The sequence below is a fragment of the Ambystoma mexicanum genome, chromosome 9 (assembly GCF_040938575.1).
Source record: "Ambystoma mexicanum isolate Mex_15411 chromosome 9, UKY_AmexF1_1, whole genome shotgun sequence".
Lineage (NCBI taxonomy): Eukaryota > Metazoa > Chordata > Amphibia > Caudata > Ambystomatidae > Ambystoma > Ambystoma mexicanum.
The window spans coordinates 1070810444-1070836585 of record NC_090931.1 but is presented as its reverse complement, the minus strand read 5'-3'; the positions used below and the strand labels follow the sequence as shown (position 1 = coordinate 1070836585).

The window sequence follows — 26142 nt, the reverse complement described above, 5'->3', positions numbered from 1 at the left end:
TATTGGACCAAGGTCCGCCCACTGACCTGGTGTTGCCATTTCATATGGCCTTACAAAGAAGGGTGGCAGCAGCTTGGACTGCTCTGGAGAGTCTCCCGGCAGTGGGTAAGTCGCTTCTGAAAAAATACCGTCCAGCCAGTGGTGACCCCTGCTACTTGTCTACGCACCCCACTCCAGAGAGTTTGGTGGTGCAGGCGGCTACAGCCCCAGCAAAGCAGACATGCGTACCTTAACGTCCCTCCTGATAGGGACGACAAGCGCTTTGATGGTTGGGCGAAGAAAGTATTTTCATCTGGGGGTATGGCTTTAAAGGCAGCCAACTCTGTTTGTGCCTTAGCAAGATTCACTCACACTCTGTGGAATTGTGTATCTTTGGCGGCTGAACATATTCCCCAAGGGGAGGAATGGGATGGCTTTCGAGCCCTCGTGCAAGATGGCAAGGATGCCATGTGTGAATCCGTTCAGTCGGGTCTGGACGTCACAGACTGTGTCAGCCGGTCCATGGCGGCGAGCACCGTGATGCGCAGGTTTGCGTGATTGCAGAAGTCGGGGTTTGCTACTGATGTGCAGTCCCGGCTTCTCAACATGCCCTTTGATGGTGTCCTTCTTTTTGGCAGCAAGGCTGACGAGAGCCTTGAGAGGTTGCAGACCTCCAAAGCTGCAGCGAAGTCGTTGAGCGCTGCAGTAAGTCAACCTCCGCCTTTTCATCCTAGGGGACAGCAATGGAGTGGAGGTTCCTTTCGATACTACTCTTCTGTTACGCAGCTGTTGGTCGTGCAGAGTATGGGCTATCCCTCTGTTCCCAAGTATCAGACTGACAATCACGGAAATACCGCCAGAGTGATGCTTAGGGCCAAAGAAGGTAGTCCGTAGAGCCAGGACTCAGGAACAACGGTAAGAACCCCTGGAGCACTGCAAAGGAAGGTATAAGGTTATGTAACTGTACAGTATGTAGTATTCTTAGTGAAAACAACCAGGGCACTAAATACCTGTGAGGACTGGACCGTTGCCTCAGAGAATCGAAAGTAGGCGTTAGCCAGTTGTTCAGAACGGGGCAGCGGGTCCGAGCAGGCGTGGCAGCAGTGATGGGCAGGTAACCACCTAAGACAGGACCGGAGTCCTGTTGTAACACATGAAACGTGGAGAGTACCAGAGTAGTCCGAGGGGCTAAACACAAGGCAGTCCGTAGGGCAGAGCGTAGGTCGGCATCAGTGGATCCAAATTCCAAGGTAGTAAAGGGGCAAGACACAAGCAATCCGTTGGGCAAAATAGTTCGTCAACCAATAGTTCAAAGTTCCAAAGTAGACAAGAGTTAGGCACTGAGCAATCCGTAGAACAAAGCCGAGGTCAGATGAAGTGAGGAGTCTTGAAACGAAGAGTAAGCAACACGTGATCCAGGTAGAACAGCTGTGAAGCAACGCTTTCCGTAACCGGACCCCTTTTATCCATAGAAAGGAAACACGTGACCACTATCACGTGACACGTATACCCAAGCATTGAGAATTGCTAGGCAACGAGTCACGTGTTCCGGGTCGCGCAGTCCTCCGTGCGTTTCTGTGATGAAGCCTCCAGTTCGCTTGCCACAAACACGAAGGGCGATAAACTCCAGCCCTGCCGAGCATGCCACGCCGTGCCCCATAGCGTGACACCTGATGAGGTGATAAGGTACCCCTGTCGGGACGTGTGTGTTTGGGTGCTGGTTGAGAAGAGGCTGTGAACGTGGAGGGGCGTGCCTTAGTAGGACGAGTCGTAGCTCGTGCGGGGAGCGGTGTGACAGAGTCCCCCCGCAACGGCCCACGACCCCGTGGGCTAGCAGGGTTGTCCCTATGGAACTGAGACACCAGAAGAGGGGCCTGGACGTCATGGGAGGGAACCCAGGATCGGTCCTCGGGACCATAACCCAGCCAGTCCACTAGGTACTGTAGGCGGCCCCTATGGAATCGGGACCCGAGGATGGCACTGACCTCAAAAACGTCCTGGGAAGACACAGAGACTGGGGCGGGAGGAACAAGGATGCGAGTGGAAGCAAGGAATGGTTTAAGGAGGGAGACATAGAAAACCGGGTGGATCCGCCAAGCACGCGGAGCAGACAGACGCAGGGCCACAGGATTAAGTATCCTGACGATCCGATAGGGGCCCACAAAGCGGGGCAACAGCTTGCGACAACCAGGGATTCGCAAGTGTCTGGTCGACAACCACACCCGATCGCCCACATGATACACCGGTGCCTCGGCCCGCTTACGGTCTGCTTTGACCTTCATCACCGACTGAGCCTCGTGGAGGTGGACCAGTGTTTGTGCATGGACACCTGCTAGATCACGCACGCAGGCGTTAGCGGCAGGAGTGACAGAAGAGAAATCAGGGAGCGGTAGGGCGCGAGGATGTTGTCCATACAGAGAGTAGAAAGGGGAGAACCCAGTGGCCGAATGACGTGAATTATTGTATGCAAACTCAGCCAGGTAGAGCAGCTTGAACCAGGAGTCCTGGTACTGAAGGGACAGACAGCGCAGGTACTGCTCTAGGGCTTGGTTAACCCTCTCCGTCTGCCCATCGCTTTCAGGGTGGTAGGCCGAAGAGAAGCGGGCATCGATCTTCAGGAGTCCGGTAAGAGCACGCCAGAAGCAGGACGTGAACTGGGATCCCCGGTCTGATATAATGACATGTGGTAAACCGAAAAGACAGAAAACCGTTTTGAAGAACAGGCGAGCCAGTGTTGGGGCCGACGGGATGCCTGTGCAGGGAATGAAACGAGCCATTTTGGTATATGAGTCGACGATAACCCATATGGTATCGTAACCCTGTCTGCGAGGTAGATCAGTGATGAGGTCCATAGAGATGGTGTGCCACGGCCTGGGAGGTATGGGTAAGGGTAGGAGTAACCCCAATGGCCGTCCTCTACGTGTTTTGCATTGTGCACATATAGAACATGTGTTTACATAGTTTTCTATGTCCTTTCTCATGGATGGCCACCAGCACCAGCGTTGTAATAATTCAAGGGTGCGTTGTTGCCCGGGATGGCCATTTATGGCCGCATCGTGCGACCATGCCAGCGCCTGGTTGCGTGCATCGCATGTAGGAAGGAATAGTTTGTCCTGAATGAAAGGTAGCCCGTCCTGGAGAGTTATGTCCCATTCCGTGAGTGTATGAGGATGTTGAGAAACCCATTCTCTAATGGCAGTGAGCATGAGTGGCGAGGGTGTACACAAGCAAACAACATGGCTTTTCCCTAATAATGTGTCTGGATATGTAACCAAGGATTCACCACCGGGAGATCGGGACAAAGCGTCAGCCTTGCCATTGATGTGGCCTGGTCTATGTTTAACACAAAATCGAAGGCAGCAAAAAACAAGTGCCAGCGTACCTGCCGGCTGTTTACGCACTTCAGGGAGGCCAGGTCTTGCAGGTTTTTGTGGTCTGTATAAACCACCGTTTGGTGCTTTGCCCCCATGAGATGATGTCGCCAAGTCTGGAGGGCGTCCTTGATGGCCAGCAGCTCTTTCTCGGTTACAGTGTAGTGAGTTTCGGCTGTTGTGAACTTCCGAGAGTGATAGGCCACCGGATGTAACCGACCCGTGGCTGGACATGGCTGGGACAACACCGCACCTAGTGCAAACGAAGAGCCGTCTGCTTCCAGGACGTAGGGGAGGTCGGGATCGGGGTGTTGTAGGACCGGGGCAGAAGTAAACCTGGATTTGAGTGTCTCGAATGCCCTTTGCTGCGTAGGGGTCCAAGAGTACGGGACAAGGGGACTGGTCAAAGCGGTCAATGGAGAAACGATGGAAGAGAAGCCGGCGATGAACCGTCGGTAGAAATTAGCAAAACCAAGAAAGGACTGAAGTTGTTTATTGTTAGTCGGAGTCGGCCATTCCATGACAGCGCGAACCTTGGACTGGTTCATAGACAGGCCTCCAGGGGAGATGTGGAAACCTAGGAACTCCACTTCCTTTGAATGGAAAGTGCATTTCTCCAGCTTGGCGAACAGGGCGTTCGCCTTAAGGCGAGAGAGGACCTCTCTGACATGACCAATGTGTTCCTCTAACGAGGGTGAAAAGACCAATATATCGTCCAGGTATACCACTACGTACGTATCCAAGATGTCAGAGAATACGTCATTGATAAACCGCTGGAAAGTTGCGGGAGCGTTACAAAGCCCAAAGGGCATTACGGTGTACTCAAATAACCCCTGCCGAGAACAGAAGGCCGTCTTCCACTCATCCCCAAGTCGCATACGGATCAGGTTGTATGCCCCTCTTAAGTCCAACTTGGTGAAAACGGTAGCCCTTGTTAATCTGTCCAACAGTGTGGAGATGAGGGGGAGAGGGTACCTGTTTTTTATAGTAACGGCATTCAACTTCCTGTAGTCCACACATGGACGCAAATCGCCTTCCCTTTTTGGTACGAAAAATATCGGGCTGGCAGCAGGGGAACACGATGGACGGATGTGACCCAATCGCAACGCCTGCTGGATGTATTCATTGAGGGCCTGCTCCTCTGATGGGGACAATGAGTAGATCCTCCCCCTGGGTATAGGTGCATCCGGAACCAAATCAATCGGACAGTCGTATGGTCTATGTGGGGGTAGACCCTCCGCCTTGGCTTTATCGAATACCATGTGGAATTCGTGGTATTCGATGGGGATATTAGCCAGGATGGCCCCCACAGTATGTGAAGGCCCAGTCTCTGAGGTTACGTCAGCAATGCGAGTAGAGGCCATGGCGCCCAGGATAGTGGCAGGAGAGGAGAGCGTATCACCATCCACAAGACAAAACTGCTGACACACCTCTGATTCGAACGTGACCTGTCCTGTCCCCCAGTTAATCAACGGGTTGTGTTGCCGTAACCAGGGTATTCCCAAAATGACACCGAATTGTGGTGTGGTGATAAGGTCAAACGACATGATTTCCCTGTGGGTGCTCTGAATCATTACTTCTAAGGGCGCGGTCTGAAACTGAATGGGGCTGGACGACAAGGACTTGCCGTCCACAGCATGTACGGGTTCCGGGTGTTCTTTCCTGACCAGGGGCAGGTTGAGACGATGGGCCAAGGCAATATCAATAAAACAACCTGTGGCCCCAGAGTCAATTACAATTTGGACCACATGTGCGATCTCCCTGGTGGGTTTCATAAGGGCCTGGACTATTACTGGTCTGACAGGGCCAAAGGCGGGTTCAGAGGGGTTTGAAGACAGGCTCGCCGGTGCCCCCTGTATCATGGGCGAGCCTTCTGAAAACTCGGGGTTTTGTTCTTAGGGCGTCGGGGGCATTCCCTTACATAGTGCCCGTTTAACCCGCAATAAAAGCAGGCGTTATCCGCCCTCCGGCGTTCACGCTCGGACGGTGTTATCGGGCTTCAGATACCACCTATTTGCATGGGTTCGGAAGAGGTGGTAGAAGAGGCCTGACCGGACTGGCTAGTGAGCATTGTTTCTGTCCTTCTCTCGGATCTCCTTGCATCTATCTGTAAAGCGAGATCCACCAGATCCGAGAACACAGAGGGAAGGGCAGGTACTACTGAAAGCGCATCTTTCATGGAGTTACATAAACCACGGTAGAACACAATCGCCTTTTTCTCCTCCGGCCAGGAAGTCTCGGCGGCGAGCTGGTTATATCGAGCAATGTATTCTATCAACGATAGTTTACCCTGTGTTAGGTCCAGGAGTTCCAGGTCCCTCGATTGAGCTTTATGGTGTGTATTAAAGACCTTGGACATTTCCGATGTAAGAAGGTCAAAATCATACAGAGCGGGATGATCGCTTTCCAACATTGGGTTTGCCCAGGTGGCCGCCACCCCAGATAAATGTGACAGAAGAAATGCGGCCTTTGTGACTGAATCGGGGAAAGCCAAGGGTCTGCACAAGAAGTGGAGTTTACATTGATTAATGAAGGTACGGTATTTCCGAGGGTCCCCCTGGTAGCGTTCTGGGGCAGCAAGAGGAACGGGTGTCGGAAACAACATAGGAGTGGGTGCAGAGGCCGGGATAGGTGCTGGCTGATCCGAGGGACCGGAGTCCCCGAATTCGGTGTCTGGGGGTAATGGGTAACGTGTGCTCTGTAAGGCGTCAAGACGGTCATGTATGGCTGTTGTGGCGGCGGCCATGTCGGTCCTGAGGGCCGCTACTGCTTGCATCAAAGCGGTCACTGGGTCCCCGGTGGAGGGATTCATACTCTGGATGACCAAGAAGGCTTCACAGTCTGTAACGCAGCTGTTGGTCGTGCAGAGTATGGGCTATCCCTCTGTTCCCAAGTATCAGACTGACAATCACGGAAATACCGCCAGAGTGATGCTTAGGGCCAAAGAAGGTAGTCCGTAGAGCCAGGACTCAGGAACAACCGGAAGAACCCCTGGAGCGCTGCAAAGGAAGGTATAAGGTTATGTAACTGTACAGTATGTAGTATTCTTAGTGAAAACAACCAGGGCACTAAATACCTGTGAGGACTGGACCGTTGCCTCAGAGAATCGAAAGTAGGCGTTAGCCAGTTGTTCAGAACGGGGCAGCGGGTCCGAGCAGGCGTGGCAGCAGTGATGGGCAGGTAACCACCTAACAAATATCGGAGAGGTGGGCACCACTAGTTTCTCTTTTATTTTCTTTGCTTAAATTAAATCTATAAGTTTCACCTTCGGTGTCAGGTAAGAGTCATTTTTTGACCTGGAGCTGCCAGTTTAAATTTGATCCTATAGCACAAGGATCATAATGAACTGAAATTGGAGAAACAAGGCAAATCTGCCTTATTATAACTGGCGCATCTCAGTTGGCCCTACTATGGGGCTGCAAATTTTCAAAAGATATTTTTCAAAAAGATTCACGAAAAAATTCAAATTCAAAAATCTTCTTCTAAATCTTATTTCAATCAATTTTTACAAAAGTTTTTAACCAAGAATGTTTATTAACATTCTTCTTTATTGTTTCACTTAGTGCTATGTTGGGCGATCAGATTTTGCCTTCAATATACATTTTGCCAATGCATTTCGGTATAAACCTTCGTCAGGGCTATATAGAGGCACTTGATTGCATCATCAAGCTCGTAATTATTTTATCTTCATTAATTTCAATACATTTTATGGTTTCAATACAGAATTTTAACATATTAACATAATCACACATACCGTTTGGAATGTCCCACGTATAAGCAATAGTTCCGCCAAATGAAAAATAAACAACCAGAGAAAGCCATTTAGTTTCAGCGTTACCAGTTCTGTTTACATTGATTTCTTGCCAAAAACTAGTCCTACCTGATCGCTCTGTATGCGTTTTTCTCTCGCAGCCGTGTGTATTTGATGCGTTACGAGTCATATATTTCCATCGTCTCTCTGTTGGAGAGATAGGCGGTTAGGGCGGCCATTCTCATCTTGTTATATCTAAAGCGCGGCGAGTGTTCACCGGTGCTTACCTCAAGTACTAACGTTATCCTGTTGTCTGTAGAGAGATGTGCGCGCGCAGGCGTCTATGTGTGTCATTTATACGTAGTCATGGAGACGGAGGCGAGGCGCCGTGGTCCAACCATGTTGCCGGAGCACGTACGCCTCGCGCCCCACTCCCGGGTGGTAACCCAGGGGCGGGGAAGTCTCCATGGCAACCTATGTTCCGCTAAGTGCGGTAAATCGAGCTAGCAATGTCTAACACATATACTCTACTTTAAATTCCGATGGCTAGATGTACTAATAGTTAGATGTTATATGTGTGATTTTACGTGAGTTCCTACAGTACCTTACGTATATTATGTGTGTGCTGTGTTATCATTCATCTACGTGTTCAAGCAGCAGACATTTCCCCAAATCGACTTTTAAACAATTAAAGCATGCAATGATTATTCAGCTTAACTTGAATATTAATATACATCTCAAAGTAAACCCGTTACATGTTACGATGCCTGAAGTGCATCTTTAGTTGTCCAGCATCTGTGAATATGCATATACAATCGACAATACTAGGTTACAAGAAACACATATAGTTAATCTCTTCGTTCATTCCTTTAGGCATCAGAGAGCTCAATCGGTCAATCCAAAAGGTTTCTCGTTGGTCCATAGTTTTCTGGAAATTTTCATGTGGATCTCTCTTCTCCACTAACTCCAGAATTGCAAAACGTATTTGTGCCAAGTTGTGTCTCTTCTCTTGCCAGTGTCTTGCCACAGCCGAGGTTATGTTTTTATTGCGTATGCAAGATCTGTGTTCGTTCCATCTTGTTTTGGCTGTTCTCATGGTTTGTCCAACATAATGTAATCCACAGGGACATTTAATTGTGTATATCACATTTACAGAGTCGCATGTCCCGAAACTCCTTAATTTAATAGTTTCTCCTGTGTACGGATGTTTCAAAGTATCCCCTTTCATTATGTAGCCGCAGTTGTTACAATTCAGACAGGGAAAGGTGCCACATCTTTTCGTAGTTTTCTTTTTTTGTGCTGGTCTGGTTTTTACCAGTTTATCCTTAAGATTATGGCTTCGTTGGTATGCGAATACCGGGACTTCTTTGAAGAGGTGTTCAACTCGGTGGTCGCAGGTCATTGTGTTCCAATGTTTTTTGATGATTGTCTTGATTCGGTTACTCTGTCTTGAATATTTTGTCACAAAGACTAAGGGAGATTCATCTTTCTTTTTAGTTTTTATTTTCAATAAGTCTCCCCTTACCTGTGTTGCTATGCGTGTTTCTGCTGCCAACACTTCTTCTTGCTTGTAACCACGGTCAAAGAATTTCTTTCCCATTTCTTTAACCTCCCTTTCGTACTCTATTGGATCGCTCACTAATCTTTTCACACGGAGCATCTGACTGTATGGTAAATTTTTAATGAGGCTTGGTTGGTGAAAGCTTAATCGATGTAGTAAATTATTTCGATCCGTGGATTTACGAAAAATGGTTGTTTGATATCCTGTATTTGTTATTCTGATTTGTACATCCAAGAAATGTATGCTTTCGCGAGAGTGCTCATGTGTAAACTGTTTTCGCGTGTCTATACTGTTGAGATAATCAAAGAATTCAAGTAGTTCCAATTCACTGCCTTTCCATATTCCGAATATATCGTCAATGTATCTTATCCAGATCCCTAGCTGTTGTTGCCACCGTTGGTTTAGTAGGATATTTTCAGTTTCGAATTTGTGCATGAATGAGTTAGCGTAGGACGGTGCCATGGTTGCTCCCATGGCTGTGCCAGCTACCTGTAGGTAATAATGTTCTTCGTATCTGAAGTACGAGTTGTTGCTAATGAACTCGAGGAGTGCCATTATGAATTCTTTTTGTGCTCCTATTTCATCCGCTTTAAGGAGTATCCACTCTACTGCTTCATTTCCTAGATCGTGTGGGATTGACGTGTATAAGCTTTTAACATCGATTGTGAAGCAAATGTTTCCAGGGTCGAATGGTGTTGAATTCAGATGTTGCAAGAAATGGGTGGAATCTCTGATGTATGTACTTGTTTTTTGTATAAGGGGTTGTAAGAAGTAGTCCACATATTTACCTAGGGGTTCTAGGATGCTGTTTATTCCTGCAACAATAGGTCTGCCTGGTGGTTTCACTGGATCCTTGTGTACCTTTGGGAGAGTGTAGAAATGTGCTATCCGAGGATATGAGTTTATTAAGAATTTCTTTGTGTGATGATTGATCCATGCGAGTTCCTCTGCTTTATTCAAAAGGGTCTCCAAGTTCTGTCTGATCTCTGCTGTCGGATCATTCACTAGTCTTGCGTAGGTGTTACTGTCTCTGAGTTGTCTTTCACATTCCTCATTGTAGTCGGTCGTATTCAACAGTACTAGACCACCTCCTTTGTCTGCTGCTCTTATTGTAATATTGGCATCACCATATAGATCTTGTATTAGTTTTAGTTCATGTGGTTTCATATTTCGTCTACTTTTAGACTTGAAATGTATCTTTTCAAAATCTCTCGTTACTTGTTTTTGGAAAATATCTATTGATGGGACACTAATTGGAGGGATAAAGGTACTTTTACTTCTGAACTCTTTAAGGTCTTCTTCTTTTTCCCTTATGCTTTCAGTCTCCAATTCTTCCTAAGACAGGACCGGAGTCCTGTTGTAACACATGAAACGTGGAGAGTACCAGAGTAGTCCGAGGGGCTAAACACAAGGCAGTCCGTAGGGCAGAGCGTAGGTCGGCATCAGTGGATCCAAATTCCAAGGTAGTAAAGGGGCAAGACACAAGCAATCCGTTGGGCAAAATAGTTCGTCAACCAATAGTTCAAAGTTCCAAAGTAGACAAGAGTTAGGCACTGAGCAATCCGTAGAACAAAGCCGAGGTCAGATGAAGTGAGGAGTCTTGAAACGAAGAGTAAGCAACACGTGATCCAGGTAGAACAGCTGTGAAGCAACGCTTTCCGTAACCGGACCCCTTTTATCCATAGAAAGGAAACACGTGACCACTATCACGTGACACGTATACCCAAGCATTGAGAATTGCTAGGCAACGAGTCACGTGTTCCGAGCCGCGCGAGGTCGCGCAGTCCTCCGTGCGTTTCTGTGATGAAGCCTCCAGTTCGCTTGCCACAAACACAAAGGGCGATAAACTCCAGCCCTGCCGAGCATGCCACGCCGTGCCCCATAGCGTGACACCTGATGAGGTGATAAGGTACCCCTGTCGGGACGTGTGTGTTTGGGTGCTGGTTGAGAAGAGGCTGTGAACATGGAGGGGCGTGCCTTAGTAGGACGAGTCGTAGCTCGTGCGGGGAGCGGTGTGACATCTTCCTTTGGTAGATCGAGGGGAGCTGCCAGTCAAAGGGGTCAACGTAGGAGTACCAGAGGTGTAAAACAAGGTACTCGAGGTGCCAAAGCCGCGCTGACAGTTGCCTCCTTGCCCTCAGGCACTGCCGCAGCCCAGTCATGAGGCCATGGCCCATGGTTCGCTGGTTTGGGGAAGGCTGGCGCAGCATCTTGTAGAATGGCGTGCCATTACTTCAGATGTGTGGGTCTTGGAGACCATAGCCCACGGCTACTGTCTCCCTTTCCGGCAGAGGCCTCACGACAATCCACTGGGGAAGCTCTCTTTGAAGCGTCTGGATCCGCTCCTTGTGCAGGAAATCCTATCCCTGCTGGAGAAAGGCGCCATAGAAGTGGTGCCTGTAGCGGAGAGGAACAAGTGATGGTATTCCCCCTATTTTTTGATCCCGAAAAAAGACCGGGGATTGTGACCCATCATGGACTTGCGCAGTTTGAACAAGCTCCTCGGGAAGGACAAGTTCAAGATGGTTACTCTTTCTCAAGTCCTCCAGGCCCTTCAAGTTCAGGATTGGTTGGTGTCTCTCGACCTCAAGGATGCTTACTTTCATGTGCCGATTCATCCCAAGCACAGGAAGTACCTGAGGTTCGTGGTTGGCGACTCGCTTTTTCAGTTCGGGTCCTGCCTTTCGGATTGACCTCCGCCCGAGGGTCTTCACCAAGCTCATGGTGGTGGTGGCAGCGTATCTCAGGAAAGGAGGGATTCACGTCTACCCCTACCTGGACGATTGGTTGATCAGGGCGTGCTCTCCCAAACAAGTCCTGGATCTTCTGTCCGTCACCTGCCACTCCCTTCACAAGCTGGACTTCTCCCTCAACTTAAAAAAGTCTGATTTGACACCTACCCAGCGGCTCCAGTACATTGGAGCAGTGCTCGACACATCCCTGGGGCAGTGTTCGCCTCCCCAGGTGAGGGCTCATCACATTCTGCAGATGGTGGACAAGTTTCAACATGCCCAGAGTCTCCCGGCGTTCGAGTTCTTGAAGTTGCTCGGCCTCATGGCATCCTGCATTCTATTGGTGCCGGAGACCAGGCTGCGGATGTGATCTCTGCAGTGGGCTCTCAAGATGCAGTGGTCACAGTCCTCCGGCAGGATGTCAGATCCCGTTCAGGTGCCGCCCTCGGTCGCCCAGGATCGTCTATGGTGGGCCGCCGAAGGCAATCTGATGAAGGGAGCTCCATTTTGGCTACCCTGGCCAGAGGTGACGATCGGTTCGTGATGGACGCATCACTCACGGGATGGGGAGCTCATGCCAACGAGCTGACAGTCATCGGTCGTGGGGTCTCCGTCGGAGTCCAAACTCCACATCAATCTGTTAGAGCTGAGGGCTGTCAGGCTAGCCCTGAAGGCTTGTCTGCCGTCTTTGCGGGGGAAGAATGTCCTGATTATGACGGACAATACAGTGGCCATGCACTATCTCAACAAAAAAGGGGGGGCAGGGTCACTCCCACTGTGCAGAGAGGCGATGCAGCTCGGGTTCTGGGCCATCCAGCACGAAATTTCGATCGCAGCAGTTCATCTGGTCGGCGACGAAAACGCGGCAGCAGACGCTCTGAGCAGGCAGAGCACGGTCTCGTTCAGGAAGTTCTTTTGGAGATCTTTGCCCTCTGGGGGACCCCACAAGTGGATCTCTTCTCCACCAGTGTCAAACGGAAGTGCGAAAGATTCTGCTCGTGGAAATTTTCTCTAAGAGGAGCCTTAGGGGACGCGTTTGTAGTGGAGTGGTCCTTCCCACTGCTGTATGCGTTTCCTCCAGTCCCGTCATTCCACAAGTGTTCCAGAGATTCGGTTCTCCAATGATCCTCATTGCTCCTGCATGGGCCAGGAGAGCGTGGTACCCAGACCTTCTCGACATGTCCATCTGCCCTTCACGCCGTCTTCCCTATCAAGACGATCTGCTCTCATGGGAGGGTGGTTGGGTTCTCCATCCAGAGGTCGAGTCTCTCAGCCTTCATGCATGGTATCTGAAAGGTTGGGGTATAGGTATTGGAACCTCCCTGAAGACTTGATGGAGGTGTTGCTTTTGGCCAGAAGGCCCCCAACAAAATCCCTGTACCGTTGCCGTTGGAGAAAGTTCTGCGACTGGTGCAGGATACAGAATGTGGATCCTTTTCAATGTTCAATTCCTGTGGTTCTGTCTTTTTTTGCTTTCATTAGCCCACAGGGGCCTGCAAGTGGGTACCATTAAGGGTTACCTGGCGGCACTGTCAATATTTAAGCACTCGTCTGAGGAGTGTTCTTATTTTAAGATTCCTTTGATTTCTCAGTTTCTAAAAGGGCTAACTAATGTGTTTCTACCGTCACCTTTCCAGGTGCCGGGATGGGATTTTAACTTGGTTCTAAAGTTCCTAATGGGAGCTTCGTTTGAGCCCTTACATTCTTGTCCATTGAGACTGTTGGCCTTTAAGACTGTATTTTTAGTTGCGGTTACTTCCGCTCGCAGAGTGAGTGAGTTGCAGGCACTTTCCGTCAAGCCACCTTTCATGGTGTTCCATAAGGACAGGGTTGTCCTTGGGGTTAGTCCTCCTTTTCTTCCGAAGGTTGTGTCGGAATTCATTTGATCCAGAAGGTAATTCTTCCGGCGTTCTATCCTCCTCCGCATCCTGGTAAGGAAGAGGAGAGGCTCCATAGGTTGGATCCTAGGAGAGCTTTGAGTTTCTATCTCTCACGGATGTCCCGGGTCAGAGTGGACGATCAGCTCATCAGTGGGATACGCTGGAAGGCGTTTAGGTCGAGCTGTTTCCAAGCAGTCCTTGTCCAGATGGATCATTTTGACGATCTCTGAATGTTACCTTTTGGCGGGTAAGGACCCTCCGTTAGGCTTACGGGCTCATTCTACTAGGGGTGTGGCTGCCTCTACTGCTCTGCAGAGGTGTGTTCCCATTCGTAATTTGTGAAGCAGCCACATGGGCCTCTGTCCATACTTTTGTAAAACACTATTCCCTGGACTCCATCCATGGGCAAGATTTGGCCTTTGGTAATGCGGTACTCTATTCTGCAATTTGATTGGGCATTCTAAAATTCTAAATTCTTTTTCCCACCTCCAGACGTTGGTACTGCTTTGGGAGTCTGTCATAGATGTAGAATATGTCAGAGGACATAAACCCCTTGAAGAACAAGTTACTTTCTTAACTGGTAACTTTCTTTCGATGGGATGTTCCTCATACGTATTCCACATCGCACCCTCCAAGCCTGCCCCTCTACAGAATTTCTTATGCGATTGCAGCTTACGTTTCCGCAAGGCTTTTTGCAGTCATACTGGCAGGAGATTGGTGCCACATGTTCTGGAGAAAAAACTACAACTGAGGCTACGGGCGCTGTGCGTCCTAGATATTACATCCGGTGACGTCTGCCCTCGACGGAGGCCCTAGAGGACAGCGTATCGATGTCATCGATGCAGGACGCCTACACCGAAATTTCTTTCGAGGCAGCAGAGCTGTGGTGATTACTGTCATAGATGTGGAATATGTCGGAGGAACATCCCATCGAAAGAACGTTACCAGGTAAGAAAGTAACTTGTTCTTCTGAAAAGGTTTTGGATTTCCAGACGGGAATTGAAGCGGTCGTATGGTGAGGTAGGGACAAACCCGAAACCCTTCTCCAGTACTGACTTCTCATCTTCAGTTGGTATATATGAGGATAGGTTTATCAGTAGGCTGTGGCATGTGTGCCTTAGCGAAAATGCCCGATTCAACTTTCACATTTCAGGTAGATGCATAACATTGGTTTATGATATAGATCATGTCATTGTTTTGGAGTAAAAGTAGGTAACCCATCCATGTGCACCCCCTTTAGAGATTTTTTAATGTAGTCCTCGCAGTAACTGTCTATTCTATTACTTGGTCTTTTAATAATTGATAGCTACTCTGTTTACATCCAGTGGCAAATCATGGTGTGTCTAAACATTCTAGTGACTGTAATCCTTTTGGAATTGTGTTCGTGTGTATAATGGAAATGTCTTTTTTTTCTTTCTTTTTTTACAATGTCATCTTTTTTTTTTAACAGGTGAGGACAATGCCAATCAGGGCATTACAGTGCCTGGTAGTAACAATTCAGATTTTTCAATTGGTGAGCGGTCTACCTCCGAGGACCTGTTCAGAATGAGTCTAGCTAAAGGTGTTTCAATGTCCTTGCCTTCGTCGCCTCTGTTACCACGCCAGCCCTACTTGCTGCCACCACGATCAAATAAGAAATCCCCAGGTAACATTAAACCACTAGTTTGCAATATCTTTTTTGCTCATGAAAATGTGTTAATTTCTGAAATGTGTCGAAGTTGCTTCCAGATTTTGTAGTGCTATATGGATTTGTCTAAAAGCAGTGTATGGTAGGACTTTGTAAGCATAATTTCGTAGTCACGTTATCAAAACTCATCACATCTTGACTGAAATGTCCCTCCACCGTTCCATACTTTACCATACTTGTGTAGCACATTTATCACCACTCGCATCTTCAAAGGTAATCTCTACGCATGTTGTGTTACCTCCCGGACCTGTCTTGATTTCCCCATAAATTTGTTTTCTGAATGAGACTGTAACATGAAAACACTTGATATCAGTAATGAACATTTCTTTTTCAAACATTATAGTGGACTTTCTGTATTTTCTGTCAGCTAGAGATCGTGTCCTTGCATGGTGGTTTAGATGTTTTATTCAGCATGATGAAAAAAAGCTTTTGATTATTTATGGGATAGAGTTTTTTAGATGATAGTTTTATGGTTTGTATTCCAAATGCCCTATATTTCAATACACAAATTTGTTTACAACGTCCATTCATTTGAAATTGAAGCAATTGTATAGATTAGTGACAGTAAGATATTATAATTATGAGTATTTTTATGATGTCTTTGTACTATACTATGTATAGTATAGTATATGTGTGCTTTTCATTTTCCGAAATACAGTTTATGTATATAAAGTTTATATACATATCTCAATCCTCTTCAGTTTGAATGATCCTCATTATTTTACTATATATTCACTTTTCCTTAAACAAATGCTTTGATACCCATCATTCATTTTTTAACTTCAAATCCAAGAAGGCATTTTTGGAAAGTTCACTAATGACCTCTATTTCACAAAATAAAAACCTTTGATGGACTGCTTGAGCTGCAGCTTTTTTCAGCCCATTTTATTTAGTTGCCTCTAAATCGTCCTATTGTGAACCATGCAAAGTGTAATAGGTATCATGGTTCCCTTCTTACGCCGCAATCAAACGTTCACAGTAGATTGAATTTCACGTGTTTGGCTCATCTCTGATGTGAGTCCGCCTTTGAAATCATCCTCTACTATATATCCTACGTGTTTATCAGAAAACTTGTTGAACACATATCCTGCTGTGCATGATTTTGCTTTTCACAGGCTACAAACCATGATGCATGATTAACCATATATGCCACATTATGATTTGTTATTTCATGTCTGATTTCCCCCTGTGTTTAAGCACTTTGATCATAGGTGTTATTATCAAACTCTTTCCCTTTCAGATTACTGAAAGAGAGATTACAAAACTAGCTTTGGCCCCATCTGGAGTCCAATTTGTGACTGTTATAGAACTATCAGTTCTGAGAGGTTCTTTATCCTTTGTGCTATTTTTATTGCCCTAGACTCTTGACCTTTTACTGCTTTGTCAAGGTAGAATCACTGACTGGCACATTTATTTTTATGTTTTTACTAACATTTTCAAACCAACAACAAATACGTGCACACAAAAAGGACGCGCCTAACATATAAGCATTTACACACCTCTACTAATCCTAATCTACTCCCACACACTTTAACTCTGCCTATGCCGCTTATCATAAAGTATCTCTTAAGTGCGAAGCAATTTCTCCTCTGTCGAAGCTAGCATGGCCTCATCATTATTACATGCGAATAAAGTCACAGTGAGCACAATCCATCTTTGGATGCCCACACCAGCATCCGTGTATTGTCTCCCTGATGCCTTCTCCCACCCCCACCCCGTTTCTGCTGCCATCCACCCCTCCAAACCTCTCCACCATCTAGATACATTCGGTTCCCTGGCGTCTTTCCACTGCATGTCTATGCTACATTTGGCCGTAATGTACATTCTCTTTTAGTTTGTTCAACGGTTTATCCTTTTCACTTCTACCTAGCATGCAGGCCTCAGGAGTCTGGATATCGAGTTCAATTCCACCTCGAGTCGCCATGTGTGCTACTTTCTTCCAGAACCCCTGCACTACTGGGCATACCCAGAACATATGCCTGAGTCTAGCGTTCTCTTCTCTACACCTAGTACAAATCTGTTTGCCTGCCCCCTTAATAGTAGCAATGACAGCTGGTGTAAGGTAGGCCCTCTGTGTAACATATAACAATCATTTGTAGTCTGGCATTCCTAGAGACTTTCTTATGATATCTCGGAATTCTCTTCCATTCTCTCTCTTCCACAGGCCTGCCAAGTTCTCTCTCCCACCTCTCCTTGCACTTCAACTCCGCTCGCGAGGCCCTTTCTATCAATACCTCGTAGACCCTTAAAAGGGCATGTCCACCCTCTGCCACCGAGATTAGCATCTCTATTTCTTCACTCTCTATGATCTCTTCAGTACTCTTCAGCCACCTGTCTTTCAATACCTTTAATACAGTGTTGTGCAACATAAATTGGCCCTTGTGGAACCCCATGGCCTCCTGTAACTCCCCAAAGGACATCAACCCTTCTTTGTTCCGTAAGTCTCCAACTGTGGCTATCCCGCATTCTTCCCATCTTGCCCTCACCATCGCCTTACTACCTGGCATACCCTGTAATATTGCTGCTATGGGCGTCTGTGGAGAGAGCGGGTTTTCTGGGTCCATGTCTCAGTAGGTTCTCTTCCAAATCTCAATGCCCAGTTCCACCAGGTAAGGGCAACGTCCCGGTTCCTTAATAGGGATCCAAAGTAGATCCCGTAGGCACCTCTTTTTAATTGCCGGCTGCAGGAGCGCATTTTCTATTGTGGTATCGTCAGCCATCGATTGCATCACATATTGTAGTTGGGTCGCTAAAAAGTACAGCTCGAAGTTTGGGATCCTCAGACCCCCTTGATCATACGGTCTATGTAGCATCGCCAGAGCCACTCTGTTCCTACCCTCCTGCCACAGGAAGCCCCTACAAATTTTCTCCAAGTCTCGGAACAACCGCCTTGGGATATTGTATGGGACATTCGCGAAGCAATGCACGAGTCTCGGCAGCGCCACCATTTTTAGCAGCGCTGCCCTACCCATCACTGAAAGAGGGAGCTTAATCCAGAACTCCATAGATTTCACCAACCCGTACCTGGCCTGCACCGTGATACATAGATGTTCATTTTAGGATCATATGCTACTATTTATTTCTTACGGGGAACTGGTTATTTTTTACATCCGTAAGCAGCGGAAGGGCAAAGGACAGCTCCCACTAAGAAGACTGTTCCCATGGGCTTTCACATTAGTGCCTCTGCTGCCCTTTATGCAGACAGGTTTCCGGAGTCTGAGGATGGTACTCTTACGTCCCACCCCCTTTCCTCCATACTGAAGGGGCGTCCCTTCCAAGGGACGGGAGACGGAACCTTTTTCACCAGAAAAAACCTTCTTCCCCTTTAAATGTAGAGGCGCGGCCCAGGGAGCATGCGCTGCCCTGACTCTGCCCTCCGGTGCCACACCTGAGTCCCCTTTTCTGCATCGACGGGAACGGGCCGAATTCACCAGCGCTCTTGGGTTTGGCTTTGGCCATGTAATTCCACGCGTGGATATTTCTTCTTTGTCTTTTTGATCATTCAGGTACTCGGTCCTCAGGCGTCAAGCTCCTCTGTGGCGCATGGCGACTTCTACAGGATTCAGCAAGTGTCCATCCTGCAACGGGCTCTTCCCAACCTCAGACCCCCACGCCTACTGCCTACGTTGCCTTGGCTCAGACCATGGTTGGCAGTCATGTTCGGCGTGTGACTCGCTGTCCTCGAAGGTGCTGATGAACAGACTCGCCAGGTGGCGCGAGCTCTTCCAGAGGTCACCTCCAGAGGATCTCAAGAACTTTGTGAAACATCGAGCCAGGCCCAAGGTAGGGCCAATATTTTCCAGTGCACCCCGCAAGGGAGACTCCTTCCCAGGGACTCTCCCGCGGCACGTGCCCCGAGGCTGCTGCAGCTACTGGCCTTCGGGTCGAGGGGTCCTCGGATCCTCCCGGGTGCTTTGTGAAGGAAGCGGAAGGTTCTTGTACGGGTCTGCACCCAAGGGGCTATGACCCTTTACTGGCCCAACGGCCGAGGGGCTACGCCCTAATACCAGCAATACGTCCAAGGTGCTACGCCCTAATACTGGGAATACGTCCGAGGGGGCGCCTAAACGCAGCTCTACCGACCCCCGGGTCGAGGGTCTGACACCTGCCGGGCCGGGGCCCGAGGAGCAGGGTAGGCCTTGTGGTCCACACGCAAGCGTCTTGGAAAAGGCTGGGCCCATCGGGCTGAGCAACATGTTTCAGGCATGTGGCAAGCAGCTCAACAAAATGGCCGCAGCGCCGAGAAAGGGGCACCCGTCCGACGCCATTCCACGAATTCGGCCAACGAGTGTCAAGGTGGGACTGGCCTCAACCAGGTACGTGGCCTACAGTCTACCCTTCATTTGCGCAGGGCAACTTTCCTTTGCATCCATATGGACAGGGTACGCAGCGGCTCCAGCAGCCCCCCACTACCCTGTCAGTACCCCCTCCCACCTCTTTGGCCAGTGAGGAGGTGCTGATCGAGAAGTTTCTCTGCCTCATGAGGTCTCCTCAGATAAGGGTTATCATCAAAAATGCAGTCAGGGAAGTCCTCCCCACCATGCTAGAGATGCCACAGGCGCCTTCATCGGGCCCCAGACCCTGGTGCAGCCACCTCCTACGGCTCCACAGCCAACTCCGCAGCCTCCGGCTACGGTCACTGTACCCCAGCCTCCGGCGCCATCTACCCCATCTCCTCCACAAGATCCTCCAGATCCGCAGGATACGGACGAGGAGGAGGATCCGGACACGCCATCCTCAGCCAGGGCCTTCCATGAATGTCTTGCTGGCCTGGCGGAGTACCTGGGGCTCCCCCAACCCGAGGACGAACAGCCGGCAGAGGGGGTTCTAGCTGAAGTCCTCACAAGACCCGCCTCTGCCAACACGGATTCCACTGCAAACCGATGTAGTCTCCCTGACCAAGAAGGGTTGGCTCAAGCCCCACTCGGTCTAGCCGATCAACCGACGCCTGTACGCCAAGTACAGAGGGGGATACACTCTTGCTCTCGACCCATCCTCAGCCACACTCCTCGGTGATCGCTGAAGCATCACTATACTCCAAGCCTTCTCTGCGGCGCTGCTAGGCAAGGAGGAGAAGATCTTGGAGGCTTACGGCAAGAAGATCTACTCCAACGCCTCCTTGCACCTGTGTCAGGCCAATGCAGATGCCATGCTGGCGCCGCCAACCAGTGGTTATGGCGGGAAATTGCAGACTTCCTCCTGGAACTCCCCACCAAATGGCAATCACGCTTTAAGGCAGGGCTAACTGAAGCCAAGCTCGTGGCGCATGACCTCATGGAATCCACAGTGGCTCATATCGATACCTCAGGCCGTGCCATCTCCATTGCCACGGACATGAGGAGAACAGCCTGGCTCCAGGCAACAGAATTCAACCCTGATGTCCAGGAGCGCATTCTAGATCTACTGTTCGAGAGGTGGGGGGGGGGCCCTCTTCCACTCCTCTACGGACGAAGAGCTGGACAAAAAGAAGAGCTCACAAACGGCAAAGTCTTTATCCATTCTTACAAAGACCACACCCAAAGCGTATACCCAATCTCAGCAGTGCTCGGAGAAGGGTCGTACATATGGAGGGTTCTGCAGCTTCCACGAATGCAGATCCAGGCAGCCGGACCGCTCACCGTCTCAGAACCGGCGCAAACAACAAAAAAGCGGGGGGTACAGGCTTTTTCCAGACCCCCTCCTCAGCCTCCGAGGGAAAGAAGGCATGACACGCCTCTTTGAGTCCATGTGTCTCCGGTGGGAGGCAGGCTTGCTCTCCATGCACAATTCTGGCGCCAGAATTTCACTGACCCCTGGATCCTCTCCGTTGTATCCACGGGGTACCGCCTTCCTATCCCAGCCTCTCCCCCCTCCTCCCCTCCACTCCCACAGGTTGGGACAGCAACTCTTTTGGTGGAGATCCGGTTGCTCGTAGAGAGCCAGGCAGTGGAGGAAGTCCCAGCCTCCCAGCGAGGCTTTGGCTTCTACTCCAGGAATTTCGACATTCAGAAGAACTGGACGGCCTGAGAGTTGTGCTGGACCATTCCACCCTCAACCTCTCCTTACCCCTGCAAAGATTCAAGATGGTTACGCCAGCTTTTATAGCGGAGACATTGGACAGGGGAGACGGGATGTGCTCCCTGGACCTGAAGGACGCATACCTACACGTCCCGATTTGGCAGCCCCATCGTTCTTTCCTACGGTTCAGGATCATGGGCTACCATTTCCAATATAAAGTCCTTCCGTTTGGCCTCAACTCGGCCCCCAGGGTCTTTACCAGACTCATGAACGCTGTAGCGGCCCTCCTCAGAGCGCAGGGCCTCCACATCTACTCATACCTCGATGAATGGCTTGTCAGGGCTGCATCTCCGGAAGTGGTTCACCCCTCTTCCCATGCTCTTATGAACACACTGCATGACCTGGGCTTCTCACTCAACCTCAAGAAATCACAGCTGCTCCCTGCACAGACTCTGACTTTCCTGGGTCTCATTTGGGACACATGCTCTGAGAGGGTTTTCCCATCTGAAGACAAAATCTCGGCCATCAAGAGGGCCACCGCCCACTTCCTCAGCAGAGAAGGGACCTCAGCATGGTGGTACCAACATCTCCAGGGGCTACTGGCGGCAGTCCTGTTAGCCGTGCCGCACACGAGACTAAGGATGAGAAGGATTCAGCTGCACTTGATGATCAACATTCCTCCATCTCTCCACTCGGACCTGACTTGGTGGTACATGGACCGCAACCTATGGACGGACAAGCCCTTATGGCCGCCCTCTCCGCAGGCCACCATCACCACAGACTCTTCGCTCGAGGGCTGGGGAGCCACCCTGGACGATCTCTCGGTCCACTACATCTGGACTTGACAGGAGCAGGAATACCACATCAATTGGTTGGAGCTGAACGCCATCTGGCTAGCGCTCAGAGCATTCCTACCGCTTCTCAAGGGCAAGGTTTTCCTCATACAGACAGACAACTCGACCAGCATTTACTAAGTCAACAAGCAGGGAGGCACCAGATCTCCTCCTCTGTGCAGGCTGGCGATCAGCATGTTCATGTTAATGGACATTTGTACCGCGCACTATCACCACCGGAGTGGTCCCCTGGCGCTCTGGCGGCTCTGAAAGAGGGTGGGAGGGTAGGAGGGTGGGAGGGTGAGTTAGTGGGAGGAGGCTGGAAAAGTGCAGTGATGTGCTGTTGGGGGCCTCAGCCCGGTGGGTCCGTTGGCTGGGCCTGGGGTGTTTGTGGCCGGTAGTCAACGTGTACTGTTGTGCAAGTCTGTGTGTTTTTTGTTTTGTTGTTGCAGTGTAGTGAAGTTTGTGTGGTTTGTTGTGCTGTAGGTTTGTGGTTGTGTTTGGTTTGGAGTTTGAGAGGTGTATGCAGAGGAGGAAATCGTTAGTGGAATTGGTTAGTTGGCATCTCTGTCATGAAATGAAGAGATGGGCTTGCGTAATCTCCCAGATGGGGTAAAGGGGTACCCAGTGCCTCTGGTTAGGTCTCGGCCCGTCCTACATTTGAGATCTCGATCGAGCAACGAAATCTGCCTGGAACTCAAACCATAACTCAAGAAAAAACTTGGAGGCACCTCCTTCTACCACTTAGCCGCGAAAACCTGGAACAACATCCCAAAGGCAATGAGAAACACTGAAGATCACCTAAAATTCAGGAAATCACTAAAAACCTGGCTCTACAACACCGCAGACTAAACCGGAAAAAGGAAACTGGTAAAAAGGATAACTAAACCGGAAAGACACAGGCATCCCTGACTGGGTAGAGTAAAGACCACGGCAGCTGGACGGGTGACATCGGATAGACAGGAACACAGGCGGCACGCACGGAGACTGAGTCAGCTAACCCAGACAATCCCACCAACACTCTCGCCCGCCCCTGTAACTTAACTACCGCCAGGTACCACGTTGATGTGGAATTATCGAGACATTGGCAATCTACCCACTACCGGAGAGGTTGTCATTAGCAGATGCACTGGCCACTAGAGTCTAAATGGAGGATAAGGGGAGCCATGAGAGAGCATGTTAAACGCGGGGACTAGAGGAGTATGGAACCTGTGTGCCAGTCAGACCCAGATCAGGACAGAGCCGCAACAGGGAGACTAGGCAAGCCGAGCGCTTCAATTCAGGATAGAGACGCAAACTAACCAACACTACTAACAATTTCCCTTTCTGCACACACCTCTCAAATTCCAAACCAAACACAACCAAAACCTACAGCACAACAAACAGCACAAACTTCACTACATTGCAACAACAAAACAAAAACACACAGCCTTGCACAACAGTACACTACGACTACCGACCGCAAACACCCCAGGCCCAGCCAACGGACCCACCGGGCTGAGACCGCCAACAGCACATCACTGCTCTCTTGCACTTTTCCTGCTTCCTCCCACTAACTCAACCTCCCCTCCTCTTTCAGGGCCGCCAGAGCGCCAAGGGACCACTACGGTGGTGATAGTTTGTGTACAAATGTCCTTTAACATTAACATCCCTTTCACATCTCGCTGCCACCTCCCAGCCTCCCTAACAACCCCACATGTCTTCCCTCCCACTTATATGGCCAGTGCACCTGCCAGTGTCCACAACTCAGTGTGGTGATTGGTAGTATCTCGATAATTCCACAACCCGGTGGCATCTAGTAGTAGCTAAGGGGCGATTGAAGATGCTAGTTAGGATTGGCTGGGGTTATTGTCTCAGTCTCCATGGGTGTTGCCTGTGTTCCACTGCCTGGCGTCACCGTCTAGGTGCCGTGGGTGCTTCTCAGTCGGTTATGGGAGCTTGTCAGTGTTCTTTCCGAATTAGTCATTCTTTTTCCTTTCTGTAGTTTCAGTTTTGGTCTGTGGTATTGAAGAGGGCCCTGGAAATGGGCCCTGGAAAACGACATTTACCTCTCAGCAACCCACCCACCTCCCAGGGGAATCCAACCTGGAGGCGGACAGGCTCAGCATGACAATTACGAGTGGCCGCTAAACAACCTTGTTATTCAGGAGATCTTCAACAGGTGGGGGTCACCCCCAAGTAGATCTCTTTGCCACCTGGCACAATAAGGAGTCTCCCCAGTTCGCATGCTGCCAGGGTCAGGGCCCCGGCTCTCTGGGTGACGCATTTCACCTCCAGTGGACCGGCATGAAGGCCTACGCCTTTCTGCCCATTCCCCTGATCCACAGGGTAATTTGCAAGATCATGAAGTCTCACCGACTCATCGTTCTGATAGCTCCATGGTGGCCATCCAGGCCATGGTTTTCGGAGGTGCCCCCGATACACCTTCCGACGGGCCCAGCACATCTTCTGGCACAGCAGGGGGGCAGAATCATCCACCCCGCGCCAGGCAAACTAGCCCTCACAGCGTGGTACCTAAGCAGGTAACGCTTCTGCACCTTAGCCTCTCACAGGCCAATCTGAAGATCATACAGGGAGCCACGAACAAAGCCACCAGGGCCCAGTACAAATGCAAATGGACCAGATTCTGCCACTGGGCAAACTCCAAGGGAATTGACCCCTTGGCCTGCAATTTGGACGACGTGCTCTCCTTTTCGGTGCACCTCACTCATTCGGGCGTACAAGTAGACACCTGCCATACATCCCTTGCAGCCATTTGGGCTTACAGGAACTCGGAGGAAGGCATTTTTTCCTCCTCCAACCCTATTGTCAAGAAACATCTGACGGGTCTCACTAGGCTCTACCCGCCTGTCAGGAGACTGCACCCTGTGTGGGACCTTGACATAGTCTTGGGCGCCCTGGCACACAAACCATTGAAGCCAATGGCGTCCGTGGACGTCAGGCTGGTCACCATCAAAACGGCCTTACTAGTCGGTCTTAGCTCGGCTCGCAGAGTCAGCGAGATCCAGGCGCTGGTCGCCTCTGAACCATATACCACCTTTCACAAGGTAGTCATGCAGACGCATCCGACATTTCTGCCCAAGGTTCCATCTGCATTTCACTTGAACCAAGAAATAGTCCTTCCTACGTTCTTTCCGATCCCAAGGACGAAGCACAGAGGGTGCTGCACTGCCTGGATGTCCGGCATGCCCTAAAATTCTACCTGGACAGGACCAAGGGCATCCGCAAGTTGGACACTCTGTTTGTCACTTTCGGATGACACGGTCAGGCTATCAGGCCTCTAAGGCCTCCATATCCCGCCGGATGGTCTCTGCCATCAAGGAAGCGTATGAGGGCCAGCACAAGCCACTCCCGGCCAACATGCATGTCCACGTAGTCCGGGCCAAGCCAACGGCCATCTCATTCCAGCGCCATGTCCCTTGGCAAGTCATAAGCAGGGCGGCCACTTGGTCCCTCTCCCTCGGCTTTCTGCAAGCATTACTGTTTGGATCCCGGCTCTAGATCTGATGTGGCTTTCGGACAGGCTGTTCTCGGGAACCTATTTGCTTAACGAGGGTCTCCTCTCCACCCTGGGGCTACAATCGGTTGTAATCGCCCATACAGTATGGAGGAAAGGGGACAGGATGGAAGAGTAATTAGAAGTTACTCACCGTAGTGACTAACGTACTCCTAGTCCATAGTCCCCTTTCCTCCATACGTCCCACCAACCTCCCCCCTAATAATACTGGTGTCATCCGGCAATGTTAAATCTATTGTCGACGCATCAATGGGGACTGAGGTGTTGTGCCAGAGGGCGGAGTCAGGGCAGATAGCTCAGCGGCAGCGTGCTCGACTTGGAAACAAGATGACACGGAGCAACACAGGTTCGATCCCTGGGTCCGTGCTTATAAACCTCTGGGTATTAAGCGCGTTATAAATAACCTATAAAAAAATAACCTATCATATGCTCCCTGGGCCGCGCCTCTAAATTTAAAGAGGAAGAAGGTTTTTTCTGGTGAATAAGGTTCCGTCTCCCGTCCCTTGGAAGGGACACCCCTACAGTATGGAGGAAAGGGGACTATGGACTAAGAGTACATTAGTCACTACAGTGAGTAACTTATAATAACTTCCAAGACCTGGTGAGTAATTTATAATAGCTTCCAAGACCTGAACATCAAGCAAATTGCCCTAGAGGACCGCATGGGTCTACCTGTGCAGAGGCCAAAAGATAGGCCTCTTTGGTTCCAAGGGCAATGGCATTCTGTACTGTTGCACAATTTAGAGAAGCCCAAATATTCTTGTAAAACATCCCCCGTTTCCTAGATTTGTTTATGATCTGTGCAAAAATCAAGGCCAGTCATGCTTTTATGCT

At 49.7% G+C, this 26142-nt stretch overlaps 1 protein-coding gene across 4 annotated transcripts in view; it reads left to right on the top strand.

Moving 5' to 3' along the window:
- TANC1 (tetratricopeptide repeat, ankyrin repeat and coiled-coil containing 1) overlaps positions 1-26142 on the top strand; it is a 2406012-nt gene that overhangs the window by 510328 nt on the left and 1869542 nt on the right. For all 4 annotated transcript variants that reach the window (XM_069616378.1, XM_069616375.1, XM_069616376.1 and 1 more), the window contains one exon: positions 14725-14919. In XM_069616378.1, the coding sequence (XP_069472479.1) occupies positions 14725-14919 (195 nt within the window). The remainder of the gene's footprint in view (positions 1-14724; positions 14920-26142) is intronic.